The 19,139-nt window shown below is 45.4% G+C and overlaps 1 protein-coding gene across 1 annotated transcript in view; it reads right to left on the bottom strand.

Moving 5' to 3' along the window:
* Positions 1–19,139, bottom strand: part of ITPR1 (inositol 1,4,5-trisphosphate receptor type 1) — a 1,666,678-nt gene that overhangs the window by 1,289,293 nt on the left and 358,246 nt on the right. The window contains exon 4 of the mRNA XM_086939209.1: positions 11,152–11,267. Within this exon, the coding sequence (XP_086795335.1) occupies positions 11,152–11,267 (116 nt within the window). The remainder of the gene's footprint in view (positions 1–11,151; positions 11,268–19,139) is intronic.

The raw sequence follows: 19,139 nt of genomic DNA, 5'->3' as shown, positions 1-19,139 counted from the left end.
CGGAGCTGTAATTGTAACAAGTATGCAATTCCTTTAGTCAAAGTCGCAAAATGAGAATGTGTGTTTGGTAGGTTTAGAGTCCAAAGGGGGAGATGGGAGTCTGCTCCTTTTGGAACTGGGGGCCTCACCCACTCAATTGAATCATGCTTCATCAGGTTTTCTCCTAGTCAGGCCGGCACTGCAATGCCTGACTGGCACCCATAATTTTTGGAGTTTTATATAGCGCGCACTTGATCCAAAGGTATCAGAGCGCTGTACATGATCATCAGCTGCGTTACACAAGGACACATTCATTTTTTAGGTCGGAGGCCTAAAAGGCTGCGCTTGCGCAGTCTTAGGCCGGAGATTTAATGACTCAGTAGCGCAGAAGGTCCCGCCTCCCTGCCCCATCTCCTTCATTAGCTGGCTTCATAAACGGAGGCCAGCCATTGGAGGAGAGATGCGTCACTCCAAACAAGCCCCGTCCTTTTCGGATTTGGGGGCGTAATTTTTGATGTTCTTTAGACAGTGACGTTGTCTGTCACTCAGAACTTCAAAACCACGCCCCCAAGTCCGAAAATGGCCGTAGGATTCTAAATGCCATTTTCCCCTGATCGTCTCTGCTAGAAGTCGCTGTTACGAAGCTCTTGAAACGGGTAATTATGTTGTTGTTGTTTTCGTTTAGATGTAAGCCATGTTTGTTTTTTTAGGCTAATCTTATGTTTCTTTTCTTTTTTCTAGGTCCAACATGGCCCGTGGCGTCTCCCTGCAGCGATGTGCACCCCTGTGCATGGAGTGGTTCCGATCCGCGGCTCTTTTGCAGTTTGAGGTAAGCTATCTTTTCTTTTGCAATAATCTTATGCTTTTTTTGTCTTTTGTAGGTCCAACATGGCCCGTGGCGTCTCCCTGCAGCCGTGTGCACCGCTGTGCACGAAGCTGTTCAGACGGGTATGTATGCTGCTGTTTTGCTGTTAGAGGTAAGCCATTTTGTTTATTTTGCTAATCTTATGTTTATTTCTTTGTTTTTCAGGTCCAATATGGCCCGTGGCGTCTCCGTGCAGCTGTGTGCACTGCTGTGCACGAAGTTGTTCCGACGGGTATGTATGCTGCTGTTTTGCTGTTGGAGGTAAGCCATTTTGTTTATTTTGCTAATCTTATGTTTATTTCTTTGTTTTTCAGGTCCAATATGGCCCGTGGCGTCTCCGTGCAGCTGTGTGCACTGCTGTGCACGAAGTGGTTCCGACAGGTATGTATGCTGCTGTTTTGCTGTTGGAGGTAAGCCATTTTGTTTATTTTGCTAATCCTATGTTTATTTCTTTGTTTTTCAGGTCCAATATGGCCGGTGGCATCTCCCTGCAGCGATGTGCACCGCTGTGCACGGAGTGGTTCCGATCCGCGGCTCTTTTGCAGTTTGAGGTAAGCTATCTTTTCTTTTGCAATAATCTTATGCTTTTTTTGTCTTTTGTAGGTCCAACATGGCCCGTGGCGTCTCCCTGCAGCCGTGTGCACCGCTGTGCCCCGAAGCGGTTCAGACGGGTATGTATGCTGCTGTTTGAGGTAAGCCATTTTGTTTATTTTGCTAATCTTATGTTTATTTCTTTGTTTTTCAGGTCCAATATGGCCCGTGGCGTCCCCGTGCAGCTGTGTGCACTGCTGTGCACGAAGTGGTTCAGACAGGTATGTATGCTGCTGTTTTGCTGTTAGAGGTAAGCCATTTTGTTTATTTTGCTAATCTTATGTTTATTTCTATCACTCACTGCTGCACTCTCTCCTCAGCCTCTTACTGCACCATCCCTTCACTCTCCTCAGCTCCACTATATCGTCTCTTCACTGTTGCACTCTCCTCAGTCTATCACTGCACCATCCTTTCACTGCTACACTCTCTCCTCAGCCTCTCCCTCCACTGTCCCTTCACTGATGCTCTCCTCAGCCTCTTCCCTGCACCGTCTCTTCACTGATGCACTCTGTTCAGCCCCCCATTGCAACGTCCCTTCACTGCTGCACTTTCCTCAGCCTCTCACTGCACCATCCCTTCACTGCTGCACTCTCCTCAACCTCTCACTGCAGAATCCCTTCACTGCAGCACTTTCCTCAGCCTCTTCCTGCGCCATCGCTTCACTGCTGCACTCTCTGCTCAGCCCCCCATCCAGGCTGCAGCCCTCACTCCTCCACTGCACCATCACTCACTGCTGCACTCTCTCTCAGCCTCTCACGGTACTATCCCTTCACTGCTGCACTCTCTCCACAGCCTCTCCCTGCACCATCCCTTCACTGCTGCACTCTCCTCAGCCTCTCCCTGCACCGTCCCTTCACTGATGCCTTCTCTCCACAGCCTCTCCCTGAACCGTCCATTCACTGATGCACTCTCTGCTCAGCCCCCCCTTGCACCATCACTCACTGCTGCACTCTCAACCCAGCCTCTTACGGTACCGTCCCTTCACTGATGCACTCTCCTCAGCCTCTCACTGCACCGTCCCTTCACTCTCCTCAGCTCCACTATACCGTCCCTTCAAACTCTCTCACTACCTCTCTCACTACCCCACTCTCTCTTTCACTAACTCACTATCTCTCTCACTACCTCACTATCTCTCACACTGCTACACTATCTCTCATTCACTCTCTCAACCTCAATCTCTACCTCACTACTCAACTCTCTCTTTCTCACAGCATCACAATATCACTACCACAGTAACTATCTCTAACACACTACTTCACAACTTCACCCTCTCTACATCACTACTTCACTCTATTACTATCTCACTGCCTCACTATATCTTGACACTCAATAATTCACTACAACTCTCACTACCTCACAACTTCACTCTCTCTCTCTCTCTAACTCACTGCTTCACTCTCGCTCTCTCACTACCTCTCTCTCTATATACTACCTCACTATTTCCATCTCACTACCTCACTCTCTCTATATACTACCTCACTATTTCCATCTCACTCTCTCTCACTACATCACTCTCTCACTACCACACAACTTCACTCTCTCTCTATCTCACTACCTCTCTCTCTCTCTCTCTCTCTCTCAAATACACTAACTCACTTTCACTCTCTCATACACTAGCTCACTCTCTCTAGCTCACTACTTCACAACATCTGTTTCTATCTCAATACTGCACAACAGTTCTCACCCTCACTACCTCATTCTTTCACTACCTCACTCTCACTCACTACCTCACTCTATATCTACTTCACTCCCACAAATCAAAAATAACTACATCACTACTCAAATTATATCTATAACACTATCTCACTCTCTCTCACTAACTCTCTCCATAACATCACTCTATCTATTTCCATATCACTCACTACCTAACTATAACACAAGTCACTCACTCCAAAAATAACTACAACACTCTCTCGCTGACTCACTCTCTATCTCACTAACTCACTCTCTTTCTATCTCACTAAGTCACTTTCACTCTCTTACACTACCTAAGTCCTTCTCTATCTCACTGTCACAACATCACTCATTGTTTCTCTCACTACCACCAAAAATCACTCTCCATCACTAACTCACTCTTTCACTACCTCACTCTCTCTGTCTCACTCTATCTACCTCACTACCTCACTCTCTCTATTTCTATCTCACTAAGTCACTTTCACTCTATTTCACTACCTCACTCTCTGTTTTCTTTCAGAGGTAAGCCATTTTTTGTGTTGCTAATCTTATGTTTATTCTCTCTTTTCTAGGTTCAACATGGCCCGTGGCGATTCACTTCAGCGATGTGCACCGCTGTGCACTGAGTTGTTCAGACAGGTATGTATGTTGATTTTAGTTTATGTTAGAGGTAAGGCATATTTTTATTTTTACACTGCACTGTCCTTTTACTGCTGCACTCTCTCCTCAGCCTCTCCCTGCGCCATCGCTTCACTGCTGCACTCTCTGCTCAGCCCCCCCCCCCCATCCAGGCTGCAGCCCTCACTCCTCCACTGCACCATCACTCACTGCTGCACTCTCCTCAGCCTCTCACGGTACCATCGCTTCACTGATGCACTCTCCTCAGCCTCTTACTGCACCATCCCTTCACTCTCTCCTCAGCTCCACTAAACCGTCTCTTCCCTGTTGCACTCTCCTCAGTCTCTCACTGCACCATCCTTTCACTGCTGCACTCTCTCCTCAGCCTCTCCCTGCACCATCCTTTCACTGATGCACTCTCTCCTCAGCCTCTCCCTGCGCTGTCCCCTTCACTGATGCACTCTCCTCAGCCTCTCCCTGCACCGTCACTTCACTGATGCACTCTCTGCTCAGCTCCCCATTGCATCGTCCCTTCACTGCTGCACTCTCCTCAGCCTCTCCCTGCACCATCCATTCACTGACGCACTCTCTGCTCAGCCCCCCATTGCATCGTCCCTTCATTGCTGCACTCTGCTCAGCCCCGCCCCCCATCCAGGCTGCAGCCCTCACTCCTCCACTGCACCATCACTCACTGCTGCACTTTCTCCTCAGCCTCTTATGGTACCATCCCTTCACTGATGCACTCTCAGCCTCCCACTGCACCATCCCTTCACTCTCTCCTCAGCTCCACTATACCGTCCCTTCGAACTCTCTCTCACTACCTCACTCTCTCTATCACTACCTCACTATCTCTCTCACTACCTCACTACCTCACTATCTCTCTCACTACCTCACTATCTCATTTACTCTCTCTACCTCAATATCTACCTCACTACTCAACTCTTTCTCACAGCATCACAATATCACTACCACAGGAACTATCTCTCTAACACACTACTTCACAACTTAACTCTATCTCACTACCTCACTCTCTCTACATCACTACCTAACTCTATTACTATCTCATTCTCACTGTCTCACTATATCACTACACTCTCTCAAAAATTCACAACACTCTCTCACTACCTCACAACTTCACTCTCTCTAACTCACTGCTTCACTCTCTATCTCACTACCTCACACTCTCTCTATATACTACCTCATTCTATTTCTATCTCACTATCTCTCACTATATCACGTCACACTCTCTAAAGTTCACTACATCACTCTCTCACTACCCCACAACTTCACTCTCTCTCTATCTCACTACCGCACTCTCTCTCTCTCAAATACACTAACTCACTTTTACTCTCTCATACACTACCTCACTCTAGCTCACTACTTCACAACATCGCTCTGTTTCTATCTCAATACAGCACAACAACTCACCCTCACTACCTCATTCTTTCACTACCTCACTCGCTCTAACTCTCACTACCTCACTCTATATCTACTTCACTCTCCCACAAAACAAAAATAACTACATCACTACTCAAGTTAAATCTATAACACTATCTCTCTCTCACTAACTCTCTCCATAACACTCTATTTCGATATCACTCTCACTACCTAACTAACACAAGTCACTCACTCAAAAAATAACTACAACACTCTCTCGCTGACTCACTCTCTATCTCACTAGCTCACAAGTTCACTCTCTCTCCAACTCACGTCACTCTCTATCTCACTACATCACAACATCACTCATTGTTTCTATCTCACTGCCACCAAAAATCTCTGTCTGTCTCACTCTCTCTGTCTCACTCTCTCTGTCTCACTCTCTCTGTCTCACTCTCTCTGTCTCACTCTCTCTGTCTCACTCTCTCTGTCTCACTCTCTCTGTCTCACTCTCTCTGTCTCACTCTCTCTGTCTCACTCACTCTGTCTCACTCACTCTGTCTCACTCACTCTGTCTCACTCACTCTGTCTCACTCACTCTGTCTCACTCACTCTGTGTCTCACTCACTCTGTGTCTCACTCACTCTGTGTCTCACTCACTCTGTGTCTCACTCACTCTGTGTCTCACTCACTCTGTGTCTCACTCACTCTGTGTCTCACTCACTCTGTGTCTCACTCACTCTGTGTCTCACTCACTCTGTGTCTCACTCACTCTGTGTCTCACTCACTCTGTGTCTCACTCACTCTGTGTCTCACTCACTCTGTGTCTCACTCACTCTGTGTCTCACTCACTCTGTGTCTCACTCACTCTGTGTCTCACTCACTCTGTCTCACTCACTCTGTCTCACTCACTCTGTCTCACTCACTCTGTCTCACTCACTCTGTCTCACTCACTCTGTCTCACTCACTCTGTCTCACTCACTCTGTCTCACTCACTCTGTCTCACTCACTCTGTCTCACTCACTCTGTCTCACTCACTCTGTCTCACTCACTCTGTCTCACTCACTCTGTCTCACTACCTCACTCTGTCTCACTACCTCACTCTGTCTCACTACCTCACTCTGTCTCACTACCTCACTCTGTCTCACTACCTCACTCTGTCTCACTACCTCACTCTGTCTCACTACCTCACTCTGTCTCACTACCTCACTCTGTCTCACTACCTCACTCTGTCTCACTACCTCACTCTGTCTCACTACCTCACTCTGTCTCACTACCTCACTCTGTCTCACTACCTCACTCTGTCTCACTACCTCACTCTGTCTCACTACCTCACTCTGTCTCACTACCTCACTCTGTCTCACTACCTCACTCTGTCTCACTACCTCACTCTGTCTCACTACCTCACTCTGTCTCACTACCTCACTCTGTCTCACTACCTCACTCTGTCTCACTACCTCACTCTGTCTCACTACCTCACTCTGTCTCACTACCTCACTCTGTCTCACTACCTCACTCTGTCTCACTACCTCACTCTGTCTCACTACCTCACTCTGTCTCACTACCTCACTCTGTCTCACTACCTCACTCTGTCTCACTACCTCACTCTGTCTCACTACCTCACTCTGTCTCACTACCTCACTCTGTCTCACTACCTCACTCTGTCTCACTACCTCACTCTGTCTCACTACCTCACTCTGTCTCACTACCTCACTCTGTCTCACTACCTCACTCTGTCTCACTACCTCACTCTGTCTCACTACCTCACTCTGTCTCACTACCTCACTCTGTCTCACTACCTCACTCTGTCTCACTACCTCACTCTGTCTCACTACCTCACTCTGTCTCACTACCTCACTCTGTCTCACTACCTCACTCTGTCTCACTACCTCACTCTGTCTCACTACCTCACTGTCTCACTACCTCACTCTGTCTCACTACCTCACTCTGTCTCACTACCTCACTCTGTCTCACTACCTCACTCTGTCTCACTACCTCACTCTGTCTCACTACCTCACTCTGTCTCACTACCTCACTCTGTCTCACTACCTCACTCTGTCTCACTACCTCACTCTGTCTCACTACCTCACTCTGTCTCACTACCTCACTCTGTCTCACTACCTCACTCTGTCTCACTACCTCACTCTGTCTCACTACCTCACTCTGTCTCACTACCTCACTCTGTCTCACTACCTCACTCTGTCTCACTACCTCACTCTGTCTCACTACCTCACTCTGTCTCACTACCTCACTCTGTCTCACTACCTCACTCTGTCTCACTACCTCACTCTGTCTCACTACCTCACTCTGTCTCACTACCTCACTCTGTCTCACTACCTCACTCTGTCTCACTACCTCACTCTGTCTCACTACCTCACTCTGTCTCACTACCTCACTCTGTCTCACTACCTCACTCTGTCTCACTACCTCACTCTGTCTCACTACCTCTGTCTCACTACCTCACTCTCACTACCTCACTCTCACTACCTCACTCTCACTACCTCACTCTCACTACCTCACTCTCACTACCTCACTCTCACTACCTCACTCTCACTACCTCACTCTCACTACCTCACTCTCACTACCTCACTCTCACTACCTCACTCTCACTACCTCACTCTCACTACCTCACTCTCACTACCTCACTCTCACTACCTCACTCTCACTACCTCACTCTCACTACCTCACTCTCACTACCTCACTCTCACTACCTCACTCTCACTACCTCACTCTCACTACCTCACTCTCACTACCTCACTCTCACTACCTCACTCTCACTACCTCACTCTCACTACCTCACTCTCACTACCTTACTCTCACTACCTTACTCTCACTACCTCACTCTCACTACCTCACTCTCACTACCTCACTCTCACTACCTCACTCTCACTACCTCACTCTCTCTCTATCTCACTACCTCGCTCGCTCTCTCTATCTCACTACCTCACTACCTCACTCTCTGCTAATGCAATAGGTATCACATATGCAAAAAACAAAGCTAATGCCAATACAAATGACAATGCCATTTATTTAGGGATACAAAAAAGATAAAAAAATAATGAGCAATTCTAATAGCTCTACCTAGAATATTGCCGAGACCATTGCATTGTAAATGCTTGTTTTGTTAGGCACTGGGAGATTACGTGATTTGCCCAGAATCACAGGATGTTTAGCGTCATTGCTGAGACTAACCTAGATCCCCAGATTTGAGGTTGACCGCCCTAGCCGCTAAACCACATCTTCTCCCTACACCCCACTTCACCTTATAGCTTGGAATAAAAGATTTGAGACCGAGCCCCTTTAGACTCTAAACTGACTAAAAATTCTCATTTTGTGACTGGAACTGCATACTTTTTTTTTACAATTAATACTTTTAAGGGACTCTTATACTGGACCTACAAGCGCCCCTAGGCCCCTTTCCTTTTATGATAAACCACCATTGGGCTGCCCAGACTGAGTAGCCCCAGCCTACATAGCTCACTTTCCAGAATTTAGGAATACATAATGGGTTGGCTGAGGTGAGGCATAGGTTCCTCGAAGGTATACATGGTTTACATTTTCTTTGTAACAGCCTTGCCTTGTACAAAATACATATTTAAAATAAGATACTCTTTAAATGGAAACCATTTAAGTTCCTTAAGGGTGCTCGAGGAAGAGGCACCTCTGGGTTTGTCTAGTGCAAGTTTTCCTGCTACAGCTTGCACTCTGTATAATCTTTATTAGCTGATCTGGGGCTCCAAATAGCAGCGCCATTCAATAATCAAATCTGCTCAAGACTGTACTTTGAACCACCAGCTTTCTTGCTTGCTGTGGCAGCACTGGCACAATGTTCCTTAGGCTCCAAAGTAGTCCAAAACATGTGACTGCTGTATTGACATGTGTCTCCATTGAGACCTTGCCATCAATATATGCTCCTGGATTACGTATTGACTGATAGCTTGGAATGCCTGTGCTTGTCCAAGGCCAGACATTTGTTGGGGAGTATATAAGAGCTTTGGAGGATTAGCAACATAGAAATTAATTTCTCTCCACTGAATTGTAATGAGTTGTCCAACCAATTTGTCATCTTAGGCACATTATACTAGAAGTATTCCATAACTGTCTATCGTTGTCTAACAACTGGCATCAGCATAGTTTACCAAGCTAAAGCCGTAAGATTGAATACATGTCGACAATGGGCACAGATCGATATTATAACGGATATGGGTATGTGTTGAGCCCAGAGTTAGTGTTTGACCTTCATAAAAAATTACGAGGGGGGGGGGGGGGGTGAGATCGCTTGGGTTTATTTGAGAGGAAGGATTCGATCCACTTAGTAGTGTCCCATCCACACCTATATCTGGTAATCTGGATAACTATTTGATGGTTGACCGTGTCAAACATGGCTGACAAGTCAGGACCACTGTTTTACTTCTGTCAACCATCTGAAGCTCCTCCAAGGCTAGAATCAGTGTCATGTGAAGACATAAAACCGCCTTTTCATTTTTTACGCGGTTATATTCTTCCAGATAGTTTAATCATTTCTTCTGGTCGTATTTTCACACAATTTTTACCATTTTAGCAGTGGGCACCATTACCTCTAAACGGAGGGGTCTTATTAATGTTTTAGCATCAACATGGTGCCATCAGCTTGAAGACGGCACACAGAGTCCATCTTTGATGAGTCCCCATGCTGACCCCCACAGTATGAAATAACTGCAATCTGCAAACCATCAAGTAGCGCAGCTCCTGCAACAGTTAACATGAAAAGTAACAAGGCAGGTCTCCAAAAATCTGCTCGCTCTGGCGAGTCACACTTTCAGGTGGAGCTTTTTTTAGCACCTCCTTGTCTGTTCTAGCAAGTAAACATAACCTGGAAGGAACAGGTGTTCTGTACATTCAGAAAGTGAATAAACTCAGACACCTTTAAATCGTGTTTTTATTTTGACACATTAGCAGTATGTTCAAGGTCCAGAGGTCAAGTGTCAGTTTGCCATTTTACCAATAGTTGTGCTAGCCTAGAAATTGTGTTTTCTTTCGCTTATTCCAGTTGGTTGTTTTTGTCAAGTGAGGTGTCTGACAATCCTTATGAAACAAAAGGCTGGTCAGTTTTTATTAAACACACAGTTAAACAGCTTGTTAATGAACAGTGCAAATATTACAAAATATATCCAGAATTTAAAAATAGAACATTTTGTAATTTAGAAGTGTGATGCAGACAAAGGTTTAAATACCAAAACAAATCAGAACACTTTACTTGGTGATGTGCAAATGGCGAATATTTGCAGTAACCATTTCCAAACATTGTACACTATATAGTTGTAACAGTAAAACCACGTCAGTGGGAAATGTTGTGGCCACTTCAATGGAAAATCTGCTGATTTCAAATACGTGTTCTACCATTGCATGCATGTAATTAAAAGTGATTTTTTTTAAACAGGATTTGATAAAATCCTTCCCTGATCACTAAAGCGGTTAATGAACTAAGATGCAAGTCAGTGGTCATGTGTATCCTATATATGTGGCTAGATGTGTATTATATATGGAGAAAAAGTTCAATTTATTAAATTGAACAAAAGCATTTTTTAAACAGCAGACATGCTGAACTTGCATATTTGAAGGTCCTCTCATATGTGACAAATGCAGCTCATTGAATTTAAATATGTGCCCTCGATCACAATTTTAAACCAGTTTATGGGTCAAGAGCATTATAATTGGGTCAAGTCACTAGATCTGTAAGTCCAGTAATAATTTAATGATGTTTTTGAGGCCTGCAAGGGTTGGATAAAATAAAAGCAGCATCAGCTACATCAAGCACATTTGAGGGAGCAGACATCAAAACTTTAATGGCTATTCCCTAGTGATGACCTAGAACAGCATAACACTTAATAAATGGAAGAGTTAAAAATGAAACCCCTAAATCAATGTGAAAGCAGTTTAAAGCTATGAGAGTATATTTTCCATAGAAGCGGAGTATTAATTCAGCCTGCCATCTCACTTCTTGCTACACATGTAAACAGGTCATAGTGTAAATGCCTAATCAGATCAGACATACAAGAGTGACTTACGTGAAGTTTATTTAACAGAACAGCATCAGTAGTACTATTAGCTCCAGGCTTCGCTGCTTTCCAAAACTGTTTCTGTGCGGAGTACCGGTTCATGGGACATAACTTAAATAGGCAATCTAGGAAAGAAGGGGATAAAAGTGTGTTAAATTCAGTTTTGTTTTGCATTAAAGATCTATTGCTTACAAGAAAACAAACTTCAGAATTAATTCTGTAAGTGAATCAAAGCCTGTGGAAACCTCTTGCACAACTCGCCAAGTTAAAATAACATTAATCGGTGGAGAACTGAACTACAACACCCAATTCACCAAAGAGGATGGGGGCAGGGGGGGGGGGGAGGGGGGGGGAGAGGGGGAGGGCAAAGGATCCAAAGCAGGAGACGGTTTAACTAGTAAATGTGCAGCAAGGAGTCAAAAAGGAAATTTCATGAACGTTGCTTGACAGAGGAAAACTAGCCATGCAAAAAATAAAAGGCAAAAATGCTGCTGTCTTCCAAGGACAAACAGTTTTTACAAAACGCATCACATGGCTTAGTCGAAACAAAACCAACGTAGTAATCACTGGGAGGAAATACAACTGGGCTCATGGCTTATATACAAAGTTGATAGACCAGTATTACAAAAATCTAGGTAGTTGGTCTGAGGAAAGAGGCAGCTGCCATCGGCATCTCATCATTTAAATCAATAGTGAACTCGCTAGGTTTTTACTTTTATAACCAGGGAAATAAGAAGCACGCCTGACTCACAGGCTGTTGCTAATATAAGGTTATTACATCACTGGCTTATGGCAAAGAGGACTTTCCAGGCAAAGCAGCGAAATTCACAAATCTCACCCAATGCAACACAGATTTCAATTTGGACGTGCACAATCGACCTTGCACGCATAGATTTGAATGAAGTACGAGTTAATAAAAGCAATTGTGTACAATGGAAGGTACATTCGTCAAGATGGGCCATAAGTTTAAGAATGCATGGCATAGACTTCGCTCTGAGATACACTGGTCAATACTAACAGCCACAAGAAGAGTCCCTGGTTAAGACAACCAAACTCTTCCCCAGAGCCCCTGTGAATACCCGAGCTTTGTAACACTCGTCGTCCACTGCATTTAAATCCACGGTAAACAACGCATTAAGAGAAGCCTCCTTTAAAGGAAGGCAAATTTGCCTTCATTAAAATAAGTAAAGTCCGGATTGATCCACTCAAACTAGTGCACATTCAAAAAACATCTTTAGTCTGTTTCGGAGTGCGTCAAAGAGAAAGAAGTGTGCCTAAAGGTGTGGGGCTTGTAATGGAATGTTCTCAAACCCCTTGAACGTTCATCACAAGAAAAACAAACTTTTGGAAACCTTTATACGTACTATGCACGCGTCCATTTTATACCGAATGCAAAAGGTGGTTTCATAATTCATTCAACCGATTCAAGATAGGCAGCGGTCGTCAAGCCACCGCTTCAATGAAGGTGGGCACAGTGTGCTGTAATTAAATGTATTACGTGCATGGAGTCAGTCTGCACCATCAAAATCTTAGATAAACAGTGGTTCTCATTTCTTTCATTATAAACAGTTAGTGTTAGCGATGTCACTTTTATTGGACACTGAGAAACGCATAAAATGTGGTTGCTGCCAGCAGTCAATAACTTATTTATACTGTTTGTAATATAGTTAAGCTGGTGCTGTGGCTCACTGGTGCGAATTTGGCACATAATTTTTTTTAAATCTTATTTTTACCTTGTAACGGTTTTAACAGTATAATAAACTTCAACAACATGTCTTGTTATGCGGATAATCAGGTTTTGCTGAATTTTGTGGCTTTGAGCACCCATTCAGCTACATAATTGGTAAAGCATTTGGAAGCTTGTTTCCGGTCCAGGGAAGGCATGGCTTGGCAGTTCGGGCTGGACTGTTCCCATGAGGCACAGGGTCAGACTGATTTGCATATAGCCATGTCTGAACTGGGGTGGCAGAGTGGGCTAAAGAACGGTGATGGATTAAACCCAGATCTTTTGACTGGGTGTGAGTGTTTGATTGGTTCAGATGCTCCGTCCATTACCACCCCCTTTTGTACGCTTTTGGCCGCCAAAGGTGTGGCAGGGTATGCTCAGACGTGAGTCCCTTGCTCACTTTGCCACTGGATTCAAGCAAGCCGGGCTGAAGACGGCTGGAATGCCAGAAACCGGTCCTCGGAAGCTTGTTTCCGGTCCAGGGAAGACATGGCTTGGCAGTTCGGGCTGGACTACTCCCATGAGGCACAGGGTCAGACTGATTTGCATATAGCCATGTCTGAAAGTGGGCTAAAGAACAGTGATGGATTAAACCTAGATCTTTTGACTGGGTGTGAGTGTTTGATTGGTTCAGATGCTCCGTCCATCACCACCCCCTTTTGTACCGCGTTGTAGGACATCAGCCTCAGCCTGTGGATCACTGCTCTTCTCAGGCTGCGCTGGAGTGGTGCCGCTGCGGAGTGGGCAGCGCTCAAGCAGTCAGTGATTCCAGTAATGAACTTCTAGCAGCTGAGACCGTGGCTGCTACCTCTCAGCCTTGACAGAGGCCCTGGACAGACAGTCTGTTTTTGTGGGGTGCACCAGCAGTAAGCAGGCATTTACAAATAACACGGTGGCCTTAGTACCACCTCTGCCCGCAGTAATTGAAACCAGGACTTGAGCAAACTGTACAGATGACATGTACACAGGCTTTTTGCTGCCTCTCAGCAAGGCACAGGCTGCTTGCGACATGTCAGCACTACCCCGTTGCAAGTACATTTGAGCAAAAATTAGCACTTACTTCTAAGCTTCATATAGCACCAAGGGGGTAATTTCAGATTTTTATGTTTTTGCCTTCATAGCTTCATATTGCTCGTGTCACTCAGTCTTTGAATGTCACTCATAATTACACTGAAATTATGAAAATGTCACATACGCAATCTGAAACCATAGCAGCTATGTGGATGCCAAAGGTCTAAGCAATAAAGAAGCCTTTAAATTCGGTCTTTATCTTGTCACATTACCTGCGCTTCAGAGACAGATCAAATGTCAAGGTATGTAACAAATTGCTGCTTATGTTTTTAACATGGGGGTCGGTGTTTACAAACTCCTCACTTTGCAGTCAGATGATAAGTTAATTATGTGACAATCTTGCTGTGGTAGAGAAAGTTTGAAAGGAAAGGCTATAATAGGTCTTTTGTAACAATATATAAATACCTGTAAAAAGTGAAGTGTACACATTCAGCAGTTAGGAAAGCAAAAAAAGCAAAATTTTTTGCAATTCTGAAGTGTCATTTTAACAGCATCAAAACGAATTTAGACGCTTTATTTGGTGATGCACAAATGATAGATACCCACTGAAACTATTTCTACAGATGTGTGCAATATAGTTTTGTCAGTAAAACTATGTCTGCACAAATTTAGTGGCAATTTCACTGGGAAACGTGCTGCCTGTAAATATGTGCTACCAAAACAATGCTGTACTTACATTAAAAAGTCTCCCACCTAAAGTTCCCTGAAACTAGATTGGTTGCCAAGGTTTGCGGTTCGAAAACGAATGGGAAGCACTGCTCTGGATGGGACATCTCCTGGCTTATAAAGAAATCTTAAAGGACTTTTGGCACGACAAAAGATTGTGTTAGCATAGCCATCGAATTCTTGTTTAAGACGGAGTGAGGACCTGAGGAAGAGAGCATGAAGCACAGCTGTGACCAAGGAAAAAAGCAACTTGCATGATAAGTTTAACATTACTTGGTTCCATGGGTTACAGTGCCTTGCGGATTCTACCGCCCAACATTACATTTCCATCGTGGCAGGGCTTGTGAACTTGAAATAAGCTTAACACATGATCAAACTGACAAACGTGTTTGCCCCAGTATTGGAACTTTCATAGATTCCCATGCTTTTGTATCATTCCCAGTCGTCGGAAAAATAACATAGCAGTATAAACAAAAAAGAAAAAAAGGCCTAGGCCTCATTGCCCTTTTGTAACATATCCGCCTCTCTTTGTAAAAGAGATCAAACTAAGCAGTCAATCAGAAGAGCTTCACCCCATAGAACCCTCCTGAAGAAACCTCAGAGCATCAGATTTTCTACCGCACGTTGTGCTTAGGGAGTTTCCTTTGAGGTCTGCGCAATCTACTCTTTTGAGGATTTTCTTACGTTTTTTTTTCAAAATTGTTGGCTGTCCCTTCCAGGATGTCTGATAAGGAGAAGGCCCTTTTCAAGCCATGTTCCACCTGTGGCAAGAAAAGGTTATTTGTTGAGGACACACAAAAAGATTGTATATATTGCCTGTAACCAGATCATAAGGCTGCGGACTGCAAGATCTGCCGCACCTTTTCTACCAAGACCCTTCGGGACCGTGAGGGTCGGCTCCTCACCTGGCTCCAGAAACTGAAGTCCAGGAAAGACTCCTCACTGTCTCCAGCGACAGTGAGGAGTCCTCTTCAGCTTCATCTTCAAGAAGGTCAGTCAAAGGGGGTAGGGCTTCCCCTTCACCTTCTGTGGAGCGTCCAGTTAAAGCCTCAAAAAAGACCCCCCACGAGTCTGAGAGCCAGGGTCCGGTCGAATCTCCTCACCACGGTGTAAAGGAGAGCGAGGGACCATCTACACCGTCCACTAGGATGAAGACTGCTCCAACCTTCAAATAGCCATCTTATCAGTCTTCTGAGAAGTCTGACAAGAGTTCCAAGTCGTCGACTACGCAGCAGAAGGCTCAGTCGATGAAGGTGTCGAAGCCCAAGATTAAAGTGGTGCCGTCGATGGTGGGGACAGTGACGTCGACAAGGACGTAGACTGGAACATAGACCACGACGAAGATTGTCGATGGTGGTGACTGTCGTCAACGAGTGCTTTGACGACTACTACATTACGACGGCAGGAGTGTCGACGGTCTCGTCGACAGCGATGACGCCCATCTCGTCGTCGACAGTTCGTCCATCGACGGTACCCATTCAGTAGACTAAATCAACAATGGCAGATCTACCTTTAATAGCCCCATTGTCAACGGGATCCTCGACTATACTGTTAGACGGAGAAAATTACTAAATGTTTGAAAATTACTCCAGACATGAAGTCTCCAAGGAGGGTTACCCTCTTGCCTCCCGCTTTGTTGTTAGAGGATGATGAAGATTCAGATGATGATCAGGAATAGTTTGGGTATGCACACAGTCCATCCCAACTGCTGGTGAAATGTCAGGAGACAGATTCGGAAGGAGAATATCTTCAGGAATGTGCTTATCCGCATTTTACTTTACCACAGGGGTTCACAAGCCAAGAGATGGCGTCTGTTCCAACTTCTCTTACAAGATCTCCATAGCATGTTGCAGGATTACAAATCAAGGTGCTCTCAACCTGCTGCTACTACGGCTAGTCAAGCCTTGCCTGCCCCTACGACCCCTGATCTATCCTGAGTTGCCGACTCAGGTGGTCTCTCCGCCGCAAACACCGGCTCCACAGGTACCTTCAACGCCACTTGACATACAGGATGATTCCTCGGATGAGGATCAGAATCTCGATGGCAGGTCTAATCAGGGCTTAGAAAGGGATGAGTACGTAATCCCAGACCTGGCGTCACCATGTCCAGACCCTGAGGACTCCCCTCCGGTGGATATCGGGGGGTTCCATAAGTTAATGGAAAGGGCATCTAGCAGATTCAAGCTACCTATGCCGTCTGTTGCCATGGAGTGTTTTCTATAGGTCTTTAAGGAGCCATATAAAAAAGTGACTAGATCTATCCAGATTATAAAACATGCATGGGAAGAAGGTCGGATGTATGACGTTACAACGCATACCATTACAACTACCTACCATTACAACGCGACCATTACAACGCATACCATTACAACGCATAGCACTTAGAGGTGCTGGATAGTGGTAAGTATAATTTACTATTCCAACTCCAGTCCCCGTGGACACTAGGGAAGGTGTTGGATAGTAAATTTAACTTATTCCCTATCCTAGAGCGCCCCCCAGCGCAATGCGTTGTAATGGTATGCGTTGTAAAAGTTGCGTTGTAATGGTAGGTAGTTGTAAAAGTTGCGTTGTAACAGGTGTATACCAAGAAGGTCTGAAGGCTATGAAGTACCCGGCTACGGTGGTCTTTGTCCTACCGCGCCTGGAAAAAAAAAAAAAAAAGGCGCCCGAGGATGATCCAGCGGCTTTGACTGGGCACCCAAAACAAGACTGATTTCGCAGGCTGCGCAGAGGAAGTCCCGCAACCCGTCGGCTCCTTTGACTACTCCTCCTGATAAGGAAGGCAGGAGACTGGATAACGCTGGAAAAAGATTCTCTTCAATGGTTAGTCTTCTGGTGCGGGCAGCGAATGCGTTGGAGATACTGGGCAGATCTGATCGCCAGTTATGGTGTGACATTTCGCCTTATTTAGATCAACTACCCCAGGAGGCAAAAGGGGACGTGAAGAAAATTCTACAGAAGGGGGAAGAACCATCAATGGAGATAATAGATTGTGCCATGGACATTGCCACAAAGGCTTTTCGCTCATTAGCTGGGGCAGCGGTTCTTCGTCGCCAGGGATGGCTCAGAGAGACTTGGTTCAGACCGGAGATCCAAAATAAAATCTTGGATCTAAGTTTCGATGGAGAGGCATTGTTCAGAAAGCATATAGATACTCTCCAAGATGTTAAGAAGGATACTGAGACGGCTAGGTCTCTTGGTACACTTTAATACCAAAAGGCTCCATTCAAGGGTGCCAGAGGCAAGAGTACCACATACAGAGGCTCATACCAGCATCAGCGGTAGTCATCATATGGGTCAGCGTCTCAGCAATACAGACAGCCCTATCATCAGAAAAAAGGTCAAACTGACGTTCAAGATCGAATACTAGAAGGAAACAGAATCTCCAGTGACTTGATACGTCCAAGAGGCAATAGCGGCGTCCTTGCTCTTCCTGCTGTGCCCACCTCCACAAGAACATCTGTAGGGGGCAGGGTATCTCAATACCTTCACAACTGGTTCAAGATAACAGACCGCTGGATGCTAAACATCATTCGAAAGGGCCAAACTTTGGAATTGAAACTCACATGGTGTCCCACACAATCAGTCACAGTGCTAGGCTTGTGTGGGACACCACGTGAGGTTCATTTCCGTTCCCCCCTGGTCCCAGACAAACCTAGATAGGGGCCTCCTAATTTTTCTCCATACTTTGGAATTCACACAAATCCAACCATCCAAGTCCCCTGCTGCCATTCCGTCAAAACATCAAAGTCTCCTGCAGCTCGAGGTTCATCAGATGCTCTTAAAGGGAGCTGTGGAGCTGGTCCCGTTATCACAAATCGGGGAGGGTTTCTATTCCAGGCTCTTCCTTGTAAAGACGACACTGGAGAAATGGCGCCCTATTTTAGATCAAGGAGCTCAACGCCTATCTCATTTCCCAATCCTGTCGGATGGTCTTGCTTCAAGACATATTGAGTCTCATCAATCCAGGGGATTTCATGGCCACACTTGATCTCGAGGATGCGTATATTCACATACCCATTCACCCAGCACACAGGTTTCTACGATTTACAGTAGCCAAGAGCCACTTTCAATTCAGGGTTTCACCCATCGGACTTCGCTTGGTCCCAAGAATCTTCACCAAGGTGCTGGCAAAGGTGGCAGCTTTTCTGCAGAAAAATCACTTTCAGGTCTTCCTTTACCTGGACGACTGGTTGCTGAAGGCTCCGTCCAGGGAGGTTGCGAGGGAAGCAGTCAATGCATGTACAAACCTATTCCAGAATTTGGGTCTTACTCAACAAGGAGAAATCGTCTGATTCCGTCCAGGACAGCGCGCTTCTTGGGGGTCATCTTGGACTCAAATCTCAAAGCTTTCCCATCCTTAGAAAGGTAGGAAAAAGAGCCATGGAGCTTCTCTTGAGAAAAAGGTTTCTTTCAATACCCCGTTACAAATCCCTTCTGGGAGTGATCTCATGCATCCCTCTGATTCCTCACTGCAGATTGAGGGTGCGACCTCTTCAGGAGCAGCTAGACAAACAGTGGAAGAAGATTCACG

This window comes from Lissotriton vulgaris, chromosome 9 (assembly GCF_964263255.1).
Source record: "Lissotriton vulgaris chromosome 9, aLisVul1.2, whole genome shotgun sequence".
NCBI lineage: Eukaryota > Metazoa > Chordata > Amphibia > Caudata > Salamandridae > Lissotriton > Lissotriton vulgaris.
This window is presented reverse-complemented; position numbering and strand designations above follow the sequence as displayed.